At 41.6% G+C, this 18,497-nt stretch overlaps 1 protein-coding gene across 2 annotated transcripts in view; it reads left to right on the top strand.

The window, feature by feature from the left end:
* Window positions 1-16,537, top strand: part of PTCHD1 (patched domain containing 1) — a 58,335-nt gene extending 41,798 nt beyond the window's left edge. For both annotated transcript variants that reach the window (XM_032331329.1, XM_032331330.1), the window contains one exon: window positions 9,655-16,537. In XM_032331329.1, the coding sequence (XP_032187220.1) occupies window positions 9,655-11,309 (1,655 nt within the window). In that variant the 3' untranslated portion in view covers window positions 11,310-16,537. The remainder of the gene's footprint in view (window positions 1-9,654) is intronic.
* The last annotated feature ends 1,960 nt before the right edge of the window (window positions 16,538-18,497 follow it).

The following is an 18,497-nucleotide window of genomic DNA, read 5'->3' on the forward strand; positions in this document are numbered from 1 at the left end:
AGAATCGGTGCAAGGAAAGACGTAAGAGAGTGGATAAGGTTAGCCAAGAAATGGCCTTAGAAAACAAATCCAGAAATAGTAGCGCTGCAACTCCACAGAGACAGAGGATCACTGAACTTGACGTCAGAGTTCAATTCAGAAAAATCTGGTGCTCGTGGTGAAAGAGACCAAGCGCCGCAGGTACCCAATACTCTCTTGTTTGCAATTTGTGAGGAAAGTTAAATGCATTGATTTGGTGGCAGTTTTCCCTGCTGACAGTCAGTATGCAACCTTCCTGTACATTTTCAGCCCAAAGAGATCTCAAATTACTTAATCACAACAAAAGAAGCTATGCATTTTAGTAGCTGGGGCCCATCAGCAATAAATAGTTTGCACCATGTAATGGGTGCTTAATATGTTCATAAAGCCAACAGTGCCTGTGTTTCACAGATAAACTCTTCATTCTCAGAATTTGATTGTAAAATGAAATATAAGCAAGAGCATGTTCATAAATGCTGCATTAAGAGCCCATGTTTAATTCTGGATTTTTGATTACCAGTCCCAAAATACCAATAAATATTTCAAATGACCAAGAAAAAAATGCGGTGCTAAGGGTTTTGCATTATGAGTCAATAAACTGTTCACCCAGTTTTAAAATCTGCCTGTCTATAATATAAAATGGCTATGCCTAAGCTAAGATTTAAGCAAAACTTCTTGATTTTCCATGTTATATAAATACAATATCAAATTAAAATGTAAAACTATGTGGCCTCATTTAAAAGGAAAAGCATCTCAGGAAAAAAAAAAAGCCTCTATACAGATTTCCTTGGCCAACAACAGGTCTATAACGTAATAAACATTATATTTAAAATTCAACAAACTAAACATTCTCAGTGTGATGCCGGTCACATAAGGCCAGATCCAGCCAAATGCCAAAATGGCAGTAGACTGACTTAGAATGGAAAATTTTAAGACCACGTGTGTCAAGCAGTATTAACCTGACAAAATTCCAGAATAGGAAAGAATTTGGATAAACTCTGAGAGTTCGCCATAATGGGATGTGACTGTGCGTTTCTAGCCAAAACGATACGTGACATCTCTGGCAATAAGAATATATCCTACACAGATGAATCATTTTGACAATGATGTAAGCATAGATACATCATGATTTAGAATGTTTTTAATCAGCGTCATGCATATTAGACAATCCCACTTCTGCCAAAACCCCTGTCCGTATGAGTCAGATCAGTTTATTCAGAGCTGAAATCCTTAAAGGTCTACCTCATTATAAATGTCCATTGACATTTTTTTAGTTACTATAAACTTGGAGAAGAGTTTATCTCATCCATACCCATTATTCGTAAAGTACTATCCTTTCTTTCCAAACTATGTTAGTATCAGGTACTGAAGTATTTGAACTGTCATTTGTAAACATCGAACACTCATCATTTTAACCTGTTATGGAACTTCCTTTAAAGGATGAGACTTTACACCATTGCCCTCCACTTGGCTATGATTTAAGAAATTGGCAAAGATTTTGTGCATGCAAGCTCTCCTTACAGGCTTACTATTTGCACAGTTTTCCTGGTCAGATACAAATCAGGAAGGGAATGGAGTGTTGGAGAATATAGGAGGGAACCGAAGGAAGGTTTCTTCCTTCTTAATGTGGAAGGTTTGTGACTTCATGTATATTCTGACCAGCTGAAAGGAGAGAACGGAAGTTGTGGTGAAAGAGAGTTTTGGTATTAGTTTGTACGTGGTAATCTAACTTATAAGGGTTGCTTTGCATTTACCAAGATACAAAAGCCATGGAGATCAGATGAGACAAAAAAATGTTCTTCAAAAAAATATTCCTCAAGCCGTTTCATAACAGATTGCTAACCACTATATGACCACAGTGAGCTACTGGGGATTCAAAGCTCTTTCAAGTGTTTGGGACTTTTGAGAAGGTCAAATGCCACATCCGGGGTGCCCTCTTCCTTCTGAATTTTCAAGCCTGGCCACTCAAATTCAAGGATGGGAAGGGAAGAAAGGATGTAATTAAGTGATAGGAGGAGAATAATAGCAGAGGCATTTGGTTCTTTTCAAGTATATTCCAAGATTATCTGTATTTAACAGAAACCAGAAGATCGGCTCAGTTTTCTGAGAATTTGTTCTCATCTGATGCCACCTGGAATATGACGCAGTATAAGGAGTTTAGGCTTTGAAGAAGTGAAAGTTCTTGTGCAGGAGATTTTGTTCTGAGAAATCAGAATTCTTTTTTTTTTTTTTTAAAGATTTTATTTATTTATTTATTTGACAGAGAGAGAGATCACAAGTAGGCAGAGAGGCAGGCAGAGAGAGGAGGAAGCAGGCTCCCTGCTGAGCAGAGAGCCCGATGCGGGACTCGATCCCAGGACCCTGAGATCATGACCTGAGCCGAAGGCAGTGGCTTAACCACTGAGCCACCCAGGCGCCCGAGAAATCAGAATTCTTAATTACTTTTGCTCTAAACTCAAGCAGACCTGAAAGGTTTTGCTTTCTGGTTGAGCATTCTGGCATATTTCTTTTTTCTTCTTCTTCTTTTTTTTTTTTTTAAGTAATCCCTATGCCCAATATGGGGCTTGAAACTCAGGACCCCCAAGATCAAGAGTCACATGCTCTACTGACTGAGCCAGCCAGGCGCCCCATATTCTGGCATATTTCTAAAGCCGTGAAACATGTGGGGTGAGGAAATCAACCAGATAATTATGAAGTTCAAGCCATAGGAAATTGCCAATATTTAACTGCTTTTGACCTACAAAATTGGTACAAATAACCAGCCATTTTTGAACTAAAAAGCAGTAATTTCTTATGGTTCAACCTAATACATTATTGTAGAAGTCCATTATCTGCAACAATATGACAGTCTACATGACGGAGTAGAATGCTGTGGAAATGCTCTGCTTGGAACATTAATCACTAATTGGTTCAGTAATTTCTGGAGGGAAAAAACCCTAGGTGATAGGGGTTTTATTATTCTCAGTTTTGTTTACATGTGATTTAAAATAAGACAGTAATTCCATATAATAATTTCAAAGTTTTTTCCCTGGGTATCTTTTTTATAATGTCCAGTGGCTATTTGGGAACCAATTTACAAGGAGATTGTGCAATCTAGTTTTGTGGGTAGTTCTCACCCTTTTATTATGCCTCACCAATCATATTCCATTAAAGGGTGAGTGGGGAGAAATGGTTCTGGGGAAAATGGTACAAAACGTGTTCTATTGTTCTATTCTTAACCATAAAGGAGGATGAGAACAGGATTGATGGGTCCCGTCGAGGAATGCAGAGCTCAGTAAGGCAGAGGAATGCAGTGACTCCTCCTCTCTGACCCTGGTCTTGGTACAGTCTAGGTGGTCTAGCCCCACCTAGTCTAGGGACTGGGGAAATGGCAGATTTTACAAAGGAGAGGCAACAGCAGGACAATGAGCTGTTAATAATAGGCTATGGAGAAAAATACCTAGTTTGGTGTTGCACTGGGCCAGCATCTCAGGAAGTCACTGCTGGGACCAAGTAGTAGTGACCAAAAGGGTCTATAGGAGCTCACAGTGCAAGAAGATACACAGTCATTGTCAAGGAAATTCTGAATTTCACCTAGGCTACTTCAGTAGCCAAGAACCAAAATGTAGATGGAACATAAGAGAGAGATTCTAGCCTCTTCTCTGCACTGATGGTATAGTAGCACTAGCATTTCTCTTCCTCACCAGCAAAATAACTTTCAAATCAACGTACTATCCATCATGTGTGTGTGTGTGTGTGTGCATGGTATATACCACATCAGCTATATTATATGTCATATGTAATATGATACATTATGCAATAAGTTCATGTGCATACATGTGCATTTCACATGTTTATAACATTATGTAGCATATATTTTTTGAATATTTGAATATAAATACTATATATTTCCCTATTATATAGTATATATTCACACATTTTATATGTAAATATATAAAACATTTGAATAGGATATGACATATATGCATGTATTTATATATTACATATGTCACCTATATGTAAATATATTACACAATGACCATAGCATATACCGCGGACCCCATTTGCAGACATGATTTCATATAGTGCACACACACACACACACACACTCAGTATCTAAATACCTTTCTTTCAACAAGGAAAAGCTATTTGCATATTCATTTCTTGGACTCTTATTTGCAGCTCTCTAATGAAGGAAAAGCATTTCTCAGATTAAAATCCAATGCTGTGATTAGAATTGCCAAACTGTGACAAGTCTCTGGTAGAAAGCATAGGATGAGTGTGTTTGCCCTGATGTGTACATCCTTCTTAACTTAAGCATAGTATACCTTCCTTAACTCTCACTCTTAACTGTGACACAAAACAGCCTGGGATAAACCAAATAATTCAGCATAGAAAGTAAATGTTTGTAACTGGCAAAGTGTAAATGTAACCCAATTAATGAACTTCCCCCTGAAAATTGATGTTACTCAACCCTGACATTCATACATCTTAAATTTCTTCTCAAAAAACCCCTCAAATCATGAATTTATGGGGATGTCACTGAAAGAAAAGTATTTTATGAACGTGAGCTACTTAGTGAGGCTCATCTAAGAGTAAAATATGTTTTAAGCAGATTTTGCTCACACAAAATCATCATATTCTGTATTCATCATACTCTGGGTCTTCTAGAAAAATGTAGTAATTTTATTTTCACGTAAGAAATTTGGCACTGCCCAGGCATGCTATAAATGGCTTCATTGTCTCTTGATATTAAATGTTTTTACACTGAAACTAAGAGATCATCCACCAGCAAGTCGTCCCATTTCACCTCCTCATCTTCTCAGCTACTCCTTGTGTTCTGGAACTCCAGATGAGGAAATCCTGCTAGTATGGAAAGGATTAAAATGTGAGTAGTGCCCAAAGGCATCAGCCTCTGTGCTATGTCTGTGTGTGTCGGGGAAGGCAGGAGAGTCTGGGCTTGGAGAAAAATCTGCCCTACAGAATCCAGATGCACAAAATAGATCAATTTGCTTGCAATTATTCATTGGCAAAAAAATAAACAAATCACCCAGACTGCCTCTGATAGCAAAACCATTACATACACTGAAAATATTTGTTTTATGAATAGCTTTCCCAAAGCACGACTACTGGGTAAAGTTGGATTAGCTCTCAACTATTCGTTGGTAAATTCCTGCATTAGTGGATTATAAACAACCCTGAAGGCCTTGGTCAGGCCCCAGAAAAGGGTCTGGGTAAGGATGAGATTTGATCTGCGAGTGTTCCTGAGCCTCACCCTAAGTGACTGGAAGATTAGCCAGTTGGGGTTTTTCCACCATTAGTGCTATTTATCACTTGTGCTGCTTTCTCTCCTCATGGCTCCAAAGCCTGAGAGTCATGTGTACATACAGATATAAAATCACTTGGAAAAGCAGAAAAATGATTAGCCTAAGTCCTCTAGTATTTGATTTTACTAGATGATAATCCCAAAGTCTACTGCTAATAAAACATAAATTGCACTCCTGGTACAAATTATATCTGAATGTTGGCAAAGAACTCCACTGTCCTCACCCCAGGACCTGGCTAAAAGCCCCCACTGCTTCAAAGTGTTCCTCATGAATAATCAGAACTTGGGCCTGTACGTGTGACACATACTGACACCCATGGAAGTATACAGACTTGCAGTGTACCGAAATAGAAACAAACATCTTGCATGTGCTTTTAAAAGACAAGTGAATACTTTAGAAGTCTCTTTATCTTAAGAATTTGGTAGAATCAATATGTGTGGTTTAACAGTTCCATTTGGCAACTCCTCAGCCTTAAACACTGTGACTGTAAGAGAGGGAATCCCGTGGGGTATCAATTGGTTTCTGGCGTGCTCACCAGGATAGTCTTTACTTCCAGGTCTTGGGCCATGGACCTGCCATTGTGACGTTGAGCCCCGCCTCCTTTAACCACCACAGGCCCTCTGGTCACCAAAGGCGAAGTCTGTTTGGAACTTCAGGTTTGGGTAGCTCCCTACATGAGTGCTGCTACGAGAGAGTGCTCGTGAACAGGCTTGCAACTCGGGAGATGGATAATGGTCCCTTGCTAGAATGATGCTTGGCACCAATGACATACACCCCTTGGTCAGATTTGATAGAGAGGCTTACAGAGTTCGGACTTCATAGAGAAAAATTTTAAAACTACAATGCTAAGAAGACAGCAATATTTTTGCTTTTAAAGCACCTTTTAAAAGGTGCTATTTTAAAAATAGGGGAAATGACAGCCAAACCTCTGAAAAGTATCTTCAGTCCACATGCAGTATCTGTTTGCCTACATCTGTGCGATCTGGCCTCAGAGTCCTGCTTGCTGGACCCCAGCCCCAAAGCTAAGAGGGTGATGGATGATGGTGACACTAAAGTAGGGAGGCACCTGCTGAGAGAGGAAAGTGAAGAGGAAAGGAACCTACCAAAACCTTTCTTCCCTGCCTTTCCTTGATTTCACCAGCCCATTTCTGAAATGGGCTACAAAAGATAAGGCCAGGGCTAGCTGGAAGAAAAACTGCCAAGGATTTAGTCTCTGTGAAATCCACCCACCTCTAATTTCCTCTTTCTTGCCTCCCCACCCCCCAGACTGAAGGGAAGCTGCTTCAGGACACAGTACACTGTCCCGGAGGGGTCTGTCTGCATTTGTAAGAACACCCTCAAAGGCCAAAACCAAAGGGAATTCAGCTATAATTATGGGCAGAGTAGGCATTCTGGGGGGCTGCGGGAGCAGGCAGGGTATTCCTCGTGTCCTAGGACTCCTAGACTATGACTCCCCTTGAGTCCAGGCCAGGAAACAGATACCCCATCATTCAGCTTTCTTTTAGGGTCACAGACTGACCTCTTCAACATAATTACCTGCTGTGAATCAGGTCTAGGCACAGCGAGGTGCTCCAGGCTGGTAATCCCTGGGGGGCACCTCCAGCTATGCTGGCACTCATCTTCCTCTTGACGGACTGAATTTCAGGAAGGAGGCCCAGTTATGGTGTACACAGTTGTCCCTGAAATCCAAAGAGCTCTTCAAAGACACTGCATACTTCCAATTTGGAATTTAGGGTGTAAGCATCTGCCAGAAAGGTATGGCTTGAGAAACAAGAATCTGGCCTATCAGGAAGGATGGTGGGGGCCTTTAGAGGCAAGAACAACAATAACTAGCAACAAATTCTGAGTGATCAAGTGGAACAGATTCTTTCTTGGGGCCTCCTCTTCTTGCCTCTGCGAATGTTTACATGCATACCCCTGTAGCGAGAGGAAAGAAGGAAACGTATAGTTTCCAAAAAGCCCCTAAGAATAAAAGGAAAATTCTCCCTGGAGCTGCCCCAAGAAACAACATCATATGCAAAGAGAGTCAGGACTCAATAAAAATGATCAAACTGTAGAAGGACAAGGCATTTAAAATGCAGCAACAGAACTCAGGAGACAAGCTCACAGTCTATTTCCAACTTTCCTTGAGTCTGATTATTTTCATTCTGGACCCTCGAGCCTCACTCTTCACGTAATAGTTTTGTTAATTCCAATTCCTTTCCTCACTTAGCCTCTAAGACTACTCCAACAACATTGTAAGAAATGGGATTCTTAGGGTATTTTTCAACAAGAGTCGGAATCAGATAATGTTATAAAACATCACATTGACTTAGATTTAATTTAAATTCTACTATATGACTAATTGTAATCCTGCTATATGCATTCTTATATTCTTAACATATTTAATGACTCAGTACTAAAGCCCTGTTTTAAAACATTTTTCTTGTTTCTAGCATATAAACACTGTTTAAAAAAAAAAACCCACTCCATTTGCCATTTTCAGTGAAATTTTAAAGTGTGTTTTAAGTCCAAGAGAACTTAGTCTACGTGGCCGCAGATGAAATGGTCAGTATTGTCTGCCCAGGGTGCAGATGCCTTGGAGGGATTAATCCTCTTTTTACTCTCATTGTCCTGGAGCAAAGGTCGGTCAATCCTTCCTGAGAACAATGTGGAAACAGACTTAATAAATAGTCTTCCCTTCTGAGACTAGACATTGACTTTCTAAAGCATAATTAACAGGATGCCAGTCAATGAGTGCACTTTTGGCTGCATGTCTGGGGAGTTCAGGTGCCTCCAATTTGGGGGGGGGGCACAGTGCTAGTTATCGGGTTGACAGTCCCAACCTGCCCTCTCAAAGTGGCTGCAAAATGATGCCTATAAATGCAGATAGCCAAATCCTTCTGAGAAAACAGGCCTGTATCACGACTACAAAACGGACATCGGGTGTGAGAGCAAACAAGACTTCACAATAAGGATGTAAATGCCAGCCTGGGCATGAGGGAAGGTGTTCACCCAGTTACTGAACACACAAGATAACAGTGACTCACTTCACTCAGCATTATGCTTGGCCAGAGATTTTTAATACCTCGTTAAAAACAAAACTATTGTACCAGTGGGTAAAGATTTTATTCTCCTCAATAATGGGATTGAATATGCCAAGACATAGAAGCAGAAAATTAGATCTGCTGATCCTAGTGCCAAGATAGGGGTGACTGAAAGCTACAACAAGTCACTTCCAGTGGCTTTTCAGTGTCACGAGAGCCTGGAAACCCAGGGAGAACCATCGGGAGAGTGTCTACCTCCAACCAGGAGAGGTGGGGGAAGGCAAGCTAGATCTAGTCTCAAGCAGGAGAATGGAATCAAAACATGGGCACTTCCCATACCTCTGCTATGCCCGTGCTTCTGGAGTACTAACCAAGGAGGCCAAGGCACTAAGTAGTTAAGGAAAAGGTTATTGATCTGGGTCTCTTCCTCAGAGGCCATTGCCAAATAGTGCAGAGAAGCCAGCAGGGTCAGCCCCTGCTTGATACGTCATCTACAAACAAGCAAAATTGGTCAAACAGGTCCCTGAAGACAAAACGCAAACTATACATCTACAAGCAGAAATTTAATTTTTATCAGTGGCAGGGAGAGATCATGTGAACCGTGTTGCAGTTTCTGTCTTTCCTATTCACTGAAACCCAGTGCTACTTATTGTGCTTCCCTCTGTGTCTCAGATTTCTTGTTCCCTGGACTGATACTTGGGGGTGGGGGAGGGGGGAAGAGGCTGTGATTTAGGTTCCTGTCAAGACTCAAATTAAATACAGTGCCTCTTTCTCTTCCTAACGCCCTCCATTTGGCCAAACATAGACGAGATGATGAGACATTAACTCAGAACCCTCTGCCCACAGCCTTCCTCTGTGCTGACCTCCAGCCAGACTTATGGGGATGCCAAGCCAAGTGATGAGTGGCCAGGAGCTTTCTCTGGAGTGTTCCACCAAGCAAGGGAAACAAAACTCTGCAAGCTGCCCCAACAGCCCTAACCTCTCACTGTATATAATCCCCAAGAGACAGATGCCAGTCTACTCGGTTTTCCATAGGCAAAAGTCTAGCCCACATTCTTGAGCCAGAAGGGAGCAATGGAGATCTTAGCTCCTCGATCTTACCTTTCACTTGCCATTAACATTTAGGATTCACTAAAAGACAGGGCTCTCTTCCACGGAAGAAATTCTTGGCATTCACAATCTGTCACCACCAAGGCTGGTTGTACTCCCCTTGACCCGGTAGTTGCCCGTGACCAAGTCGGTTCCTCTCTTGAAAGAGGTTAGTCTTTTCAACTTTTTGATCTGGTCTTTTTCTGCCCCCTCAGGTCATGGATTGTATGGGACTTTTGAAATGTTATCCTCCTGGAGGAAAACTAGAGAAGACCAACATGTTAAAGAGAGAACTGCAGCAGTCTATGCAGACTCCATGCTCTCCTTTTCTCTCACCACTGCCATGTACCTGGTCACCTTTGGCATAGGGGCCAGCCCTTTCACGAACATTGAGGCAGCCAGGATTTTCTGCTGCAATTCCTGTATTGCAATCTTCTTCAACTACCTCTATGTACTCTCGTTTTATGGTTCCAGCCTGGTATTCACTGGCTACATAGAAAACAATTACCAGCATAGTATCTTCTGTAGGAAAGTCCCAAAGCCCGAGGCATTGCAGGAGAAGCCGGCATGGTACAGGTTTCTCCTGACAGCCAGATTCAGTGAGGACACAACCGACGGCGAGGAAGCGAACACTTACGAGAGTCACCTATTGGTATGTTTCCTCAAACGCTATTACTGTGACTGGATAACCAACACCTATGTCAAGCCTTTTGTAGTTCTCTTTTACCTTATTTATATTTCCTTTGCCTTAATGGGCTATCTGCAGGTCAGTGAAGGGTCAGACCTTAGTAACATCGTAGCAACTGCGACGCAAACCATTGAGTACACTACTGCCCAGCAAAAGTACTTTAGTAACTACAGTCCGGTGATTGGGTTTTACATATACGAGTCCATAGAATACTGGAACACTAGTGTCCAAGAAGATGTGCTAGAATACACCAAGGGGTTCGTGCGGATATCCTGGTTTGAGAGCTATTTAAATTACCTTCGGAAACTCAATGTGTCCACTGGTTTGCCTAAGAAAAACTTCACAGACATGTTGAGGAATTCCTTCCTGAAAGCTCCCCAATTTTCACATTTTCAAGAGGACATCATCTTCTCTAAAAAGTACAATGATGAGGTTGATGTAGTGGCCTCCAGAATGTTTCTGGTGGCCAAGACCATGGAAACTAACAGAGAAGAACTCTATGATCTCCTGGAGACCCTCAGGAGACTTTCTGTCACCTCTAAGGTGAAGTTCATTGTCTTCAACCCGTCCTTCGTGTATATGGATAGATATGCCTCCTCTCTGGGAGCCCCCCTGCACAACTCCTGCATCAGTGCTTTGTTCCTGCTCTTCTTCTCGGCATTCCTGGTGGCAGACTCTCTGATTAATGTCTGGCTCACTCTAACGGTTGTGTCCGTGGAGTTTGGAGTTATAGGTTTCATGACCTTATGGAAAGTAGAACTGGACTGCATTTCTGTGCTATGCTTAATTTATGGAATTAACTACACAATTGACAATTGTGCTCCACTGTTATCCACCTTTGTTCTGGGCAAGGATTTCACAAGAACTAAATGGGTAAAGAATGCCCTGGAAGTGCACGGGGTAGCGATTTTACAGAGCTACCTCTGCTATATCGTTGGTCTGATTCCTCTCGCAGCTGTGCCTTCAAATCTGACCTGTACACTGTTCAGGTGCTTGTTTTTAATAGCATTTGTCACCTTCTTTCACTGCTTTGCCATTTTACCTGTGATACTGACTTTCCTGCCACCCTCTAAGAAAAAAAGGAAAGAGAAGAAAAATCCTGAAAACCGGGAGGAAATCGAATGTGTGGAAATGGTGGATATTGACAGTACCCGAGTGGTTGACCAAATTACAACAGTGTGATAGAGTCTGCTTGTTATATTTTCACCCTAGGTCTTATCGAGAGCAAAGAGATTATGTTAATGAAACAAATTCAAAGTTGTTCTTTCTTTTTTAAGAAACAGACATTGCCAAAGTAAAGGACAAGGGGGGAAATGGGCATTGCATATTTTCAGTCTTTTAAACAAAAGGACTGCTACCAGAAAGAATTTACACACACATACACACACAGACACATCTCTTAAACTAAGATCAAATAGAAGAAAGCTTATTAGCAAGCAGAATCCTATTTTATTCACACTGCAGATGTTGCTGGTATTGTGACAAAAACCTACTGATTGAAAGGTCAGCTGCCAAAGCAGAAATAGCTTTAAGCATTGTTCAAACAATAAAGCTTCCAGAACTTCTGCAGAGCAGTAGCTCCGGGCAAAGTCTGTGGTTTGAGGTCTTAGCTGTCTCATCTAGCTCCCCAGCACCCCAAGGAGATGCTTTCAAAAGTTCTAGGCAGCAAAAGCAAGCCACAACCTTGGAAGTGACCCATGGTAGAGTGGCCATCACCCATGGAATGAAATTGAGTGATTCCCAAATTCGCCCAGGTGAGGCAGTTTTGTTGTGCAGAATGAAGAAATCATAGCCCCCCATCAGCATACTTTGACCATGTGTATGATTTGGTGAATACACCTTTAAACCAATGACAGCTCCAGCACTGCAGAGTTGGAGCGATTCTATTTTGGAATATCTTGTTGCTTGTCACCAAATGGATCTGCTCTATTAGTTACAGCTCTTGGCAGGAGGCTCCGGGTACCGAAAGCTGCAGAGCCAATCCCAAATACCTGGCAGGATGAAGGAAAAGCAGGTGTCTACTTGAACCCAGAGGCAGTGTCTCCATTTTAACAAAAAATATGGCCAACTGGTACAGCTGTTTGTGGTCTGACCCTACATGCAGTGTTTGCGTGGCTGCCCAGAAGCAACATCTGCCTGTGCATAGCTGAGGAAGGAGAAATGAACACTGACATGGTCATCTGCCATAACATTTCAAGTCATGGCTGCTCAGAGACACAGAGGAGAAAAGGAAGTTCTTTGGTGAGTTCTAAGTCCTGAAACTGAGAAGCTTCATAGAAGTGCAGGCAGGGAGATGAAGGACTGAAGGGGAGACAGATGGAAATGACTGGAAGACGTAATCACCAATACACGTTTATCAGTGATGGTGGTCAAACGTTTCTGCTAAGCTGGCTGCACTTTCATCATCCTGGTGCCCCCCACCCCGCCCCCCATACCTTTGCTGGTGCCCGTCCAATGCACTGCGCGGCCCTTCTGTACATTAACGAGCCTAGATGTTTATACTGTTGGTCACAGTATTTACAGGCTCTAAACAGAAACAACTTTGACTGAAGAGGCTGTGTATGTTGCCCCAGACCTCTGCATTTCTTTATGTCTATAAAAATGACACTATTTCCTGGTCACATTTGAGGCAAATGTCTACAGTATTTTTCCCTTTTAGAGATGTAGCTTATTTAGACATCTATAGTGGGAAGCATTTCCCAAAAGCACCTTTGCTCTCTGTACTGTGCAACTTCCCCATCCTCCGCACAGAAGGAAACTGAGACCTAGGAGAGTAAAGTGACTCAGCCAGGGTCACACCACTAGAGGGTTTCCATCATTTTAGCATGCCTAAGACAGGGCAAGCCACTTTAAGATTTTCCCTTAAGAGGGCTATTACTCCCTTCAAAGTACATTTCCAAGGAAAAGAACATAGGACTTTATTGGCCACATGGCAGATATATATATATTTTTTTTAATGTCTGGGTAATGTTTGGGATTTTGGTTTGCCATTGTCTTTCCAAACAGCAAAAATGCCCAAATGATTCCAGTGTAAATGCACCAAGTGCAAACCTGTGCTTTCTATTTCCTGTACTGTCGTTCACTCAGTTCTCAATACGTAGCTAGTGCGTTACACATTTGTTCAGTCTCTCCTGCAGACACACTAAGCGATCATACCAACGTGTTATGCACTCAACTAGAAGATAATGAGCTTTAATCTGAGGACAAGTATGGTCCTCGAAAAAGGGCAAGTTCGCATAATAGATCTGCGATCAATTCTCTCTCCAAGGGGCCTGCAACTAGGCTATTATTTATAAAACACAGCTGAAGAGGGGATTGGTTTTATTCTTAAATCATATGTTGCTAAATCATTTTCTGAGCAGTGTGTTCTAAATCAGCCATTGATTTAGTGTCGGCCACGTGGAGCACCTCGGGTTAAAGCGACTCCACAAACACTGATACAATACACACACCAATTAAATGGATTTTGCTGAGAATTTAATCATTCAATTTGATCAACCAGAATGACTTGCTGTGGAACTTTGTTTTATGACAGATAGTAGTTTCCCAACTTGATTGAGTCTCTGTATACCTTGGAATACTGTATTTTTAGACGAAGGGCATTTTCAACCTTGTCGACTTCCCTTTTCAGCACTTGAAATCAAGGCTTATGGAATTCTGACTATGGAATGATTTTTTTTTTTTACTAGGGGACTCTGCATGCCAAGATTTATTGTTTATTGTTAGATCATTATTATTTAATCATTAATTATTATTTACTCGTTAATGATTACTGCTCTGACAGCATTGGGTTAACCCCATCATGGAGAAGACACTTGAGAAGCAACTCCAAATCACATCCCCGTAAAATTTAAGTCTTTATCTTTACTTCATCAAGTTTTTCTTTTTCAATTGCTATAAAGAGGGAAGGAACAAGCCTAGCAAACACTTGCAAAAGTTTTAGTTTCAATTAATTCCAACCAAGACATTAATGTTCACTTTACCAAAGAAACTTATTGGTTGGTTTTGAGTTGGTGTTTGTTTACCAAAGAAAATATTCCATTCATCAAAAACATTTCTCCTGGTCAACTAAAAAACTGTGATACTTGGGTGTTCTTGACCAGTCATAACGAAGAAAAGGAAAGGGTCAGGGTGATATTCTTTCATTGAATAGAGCTCTGCAGAATATGTAAATTTACAAGAAGCTTGGGGTTTGCAACAAAGAAAATGATACTGAAACATGGCATTATTGTTTAACCCCATACCAATGGTCCAACAAATACCACGAGGGCTCCTTGTGCTAAAAGAAGGCCATTTTCTCCACAGAAAAAAAATAAGACAAAAACCCTCATGAAACTCCCTCTTTATTGTTCCAGCTCCTAAGTTTTGGTTTGGTTTGGTTTGGTTTGGTTTTGGAGTTTTGGATTTTGTTCTGCATTGGTTTGGTTTGTAGTGTTTGTTTGTGTTTCCTTGTTTTGCTCCCGTCTTTCCTACCATTTTCACCCCCTCAATCTTCACTCAGAAGAGAGATAATCAGATGCCATCCTCCATGGCTATGGTTATTTATGCAAAATGCTGCTCTAAATGAGGCCCTTAATAACCCTGTTATTTTAACTAACCACCACCCAATTGTTCTAAGTGGCACTCCGGGACCCCAGTACCACTCTCCTCCAGCCCCAGCAGTGGAGCGTGGCTGTGTCTATCTCAAGAACAGGTGGGTTGGACAGCCACACTGGGGGTGTGGCAGAGGCAGAGCCTCTTGAACACAAATGATATCCTCCTCATAATGGCTTTATTCCTTTGGATCCTATTAAAGTAACCCTGCAGCTTGTAATAGTGTTTGAACTCTGTGAATCTGTTTTCTCATCTGTAAAATGGGGATAATAACAGGAACTGTCTCTAAATTCAGCAGATATATACTGAGTGCTAATACCACCCAGATACTATTCTAGAGACTGGGGATAGAGCAGTGAACAGATAAAGTAAACCTGCCCTCAGAGAGTCTACATTTGATTTACTGTGAGGGTCAAGGGAGATGATGTTGAGAAAGTGCTCATGGCAAGGACTGGTGTAGAGAAGAAACTCAAGACATTATTTATAATTTCTCTATCCCATACAGTAGCACTAGGGTTCATGATGTAAATAAAGCTCAGAGAAGTAAATTTTTGCAGATTTGGGCACAGAATTAGGGCTATATGAAGATGTAATTAGTTCTCCTGGTCATTTCAGGACATTCAAAATTTGGCTGGATCACCATTCGGTGGGGCAACTGTCATGAGGGCACAAGCTCTGGATGTTGGGGTTGGATTGTAATCCTTTAAAAAAATGGGATATAGGCACTTGGGGATGAAAGTCGGGAGGGAAGGCCACTTGCTATTTAATTACTATGCCTGACTTGAAGATATTTGAACACTCCTGCTGGGAAATTTGCTTTTAAGTTTGTTCTCCACAAAAAGCACCAGGTAGCTGAAGAAAAATTTCCCACTTTTTAAAAGCATGGTAAAGCTGTGACATGGAGGAAAATATTAAATTAGTATTAGTGGATTCTCTGGCAAAGACCTGAGGATGGCTGCAGCCAGCACATGGCAGAGTTCCTCCCCGTGGTGGTTACAACTGTTGATTTCTGTTTCCTGCCAGTCCACGAGCTAGCAAATAGGAAAAGTGAATGAGCTAGAATCCGTTCACCTGAATAGGCAGTGTCAGGATGTCTTCCCCAGTCTTGCCCCTCCCCTGCCCCCCTTCTGCCCAGGTGATCTGTTTGAAGTCCTCTTTGCTATCTACAAGGGTACCATGCAAGGAAGAGGAAGTGAGGCAACCAGAGAGCTATGGCCTCTGTGCAGATTTTCAAGTTAGATTAAAATTAGCACCACAAGCAATCAGAAGAGCTTACTGGGTAGGAAAAGAGGGCTTCTTCTCAAAGTACAATAAAAGCAGTGTATACCAAGGAGGCAGCCCACAGAGGAACCTTGGTGGAAGGAATGCTGTTGCTGTGGAATGTGCCAGCCTCTTCCCCCTCCAGAATGTTGACACCAGTTGAATCTTTGGATAGAATTACACTTACTCCCTCATTTTTCACCTGAGAAAACCGAAACCCAGAGAAGTGAAATGACGTGCACAGAGCTAGTTAGAAGCAGATACAGGACTATAATTCAAGTTTCCTAGCCTCAGTCCTTTTTCCATTCTGCCACTTTACTGCCAAATTCTATGTATCTAAATTATGGGGTCTTAACCTGGGGGCCATGAATGAGTTGGTGGGAGGGCAGGACTCTGAACTCCCTAAAATTAAATTATATGCAAAAATGTGTGTATATGTTTAATATGTGCATTTTCTTAAAAGGAGAGTTCATAGTTGTCATCAGATTCTAAAAGATGTCCGTGACCCAAAAAGGGTGAAGAACCACTGTCCTAAATTAATAAAGACCTCAATGGGAGTGTGATTCTGGTGTCCTCATTTTGGCTAATGGGCAATCAAGAGTTCCTCAACCACTTTTTCTCCAAGAAGCCAAAACTTCTTCAAATATTGGTACCTTCATGCCCATCCAAGTGCCTACTTCCATTCATTTATTCTTCATTCATTCATCTGTTTATTTATTTTGCATATTTATGTTCCAGCAGCAGCTAAATGTACTCTCCAGGGAAGAACTGGGGAAAGGACCCTTCTGCCTCTGCTCTTCTTGACAGAAAGAATATCAGGTTGCTACTACATTCTCACTATTGCAACAACGTATATGTAGCCTCAAAATTACAGTAAGCACAGCCCACATGCATACATATACAGAGGGGGCATCCAACGAAACCACCATATGAAAGTAGGTCCTGTCAACGAACCAGGGTCAGAAGAACCTACTTCCAAGTTATATAGGTACCAGCTGTGGGGCAGCAATATACCACATACTTAGAAGGGCTGCTCCCAGGCAATTCTGAGATGTCTACACGAGGCATGCATGCACACACTTGGAGCAGCTGCCTCACCAACAAACAGGGAGAGCATGTGTCTCATTCATCATGATTATCTGTAGCAGGCCAATAGGAAATCATGGCCATGGACATATGGTTACATTTAAGGACAGGTGTGTCTTGGACACAGATAGGCAAATAGAAGCCCAGTTTTCTTGACTCCTAGCCATAAGCTAGATATAGTGCACATTGATGGAGGAAGCTGGAAAAGAAATGACTCTATTTGTACCTGTTGGTTGTGCTTTCTCTGGTATAACTTTGGGCACAGTGGAACATACCTGGGTTGTCCTAATGGCATTGCTTGGGGAATCACCACTTGGTCTTCCCTGAAGCACATAGAAGGCAGCCAAACAGTCCATTTATATGACACCCTGCCCAGCCATGACAAGGGAAGCCTTCTAGGAAGATGGAAGAATATTCATTCCACTTTGTAGCATCTGATGTGAAGTTAGAAAACTTCATTCATTGAGACATCTAAAGTGCTTTGTTTACTTTCTACAAAATGGCAACGACTCAGCCCATTTCCATTTCCCATCCCAGTTCATCATTGGGAAACCAGGATTCTCTTTGGCCAAACAATGTACTTAATTTCCAGGGTGAGCCTTCAACATGTTTAACTCGGAATTTCAGATCTTTATTCTTTAACATCCTGCCAAAATTGACTTTGCATCCTATCCAAAATCACCAAGTCAGATCCCATGATGCCTCCTAGGACCATGGATAACTACTCGAAACTGATAATCACCTGTTAGGTCTGCTTCGTACACACACACACACACACACACACACACACACACAGTATGTGTACACTCAACACACCCATAACACATGTACAACATAAACACACATACATTCATGCACACACATAATGCATGCACACTGCCTTTTACAACATACCTGACACATCTTAAGATACATTAAAATGCTTTAGCAGCCCCAGCCCTGTGGTTCTGTGGGGCTTGGCAAGCCAAGGTCTTCAGCTATCTGCAGGAAACCATAAAAAAAATTATCTTCCCATTCTCGGTTTCCTGTGCATGAGTATGTTTGAGACCAGCCATACAGTACACTTAAAAAAAGAAATCCAGGGAAGTGAATGTTTCTTAGAATTTACAAATTACAGTTCTATAGCAGGAAACTGCTGATGGAATTCCCTAAGTCATAGGTGAGAACAGCAGAGACCCAAAACCACAGAAATTACTCCCAATGTCTAGAATTGTGGAAATATATCTAAAATTTTTCTTTGTAATCAAGACAAGGGGAAAAGGACTTGGGAGGAAAGAGGAAGGACATACCAGGTGGTCTCCCCATCTTAGCAATTCCCAAACTTAAGAAGGACTAGGAATTTTACATTTATCCCTACCATTAGTTTGATAGGAAAGCCAGTACCTTTCATCCACTTCAAGGAAAGAAGGTGCCATCCAGGGAAACCTGGTA

This window comes from Mustela erminea, chromosome X (assembly GCF_009829155.1).
Source record: "Mustela erminea isolate mMusErm1 chromosome X, mMusErm1.Pri, whole genome shotgun sequence".
NCBI lineage: Eukaryota > Metazoa > Chordata > Mammalia > Carnivora > Mustelidae > Mustela > Mustela erminea.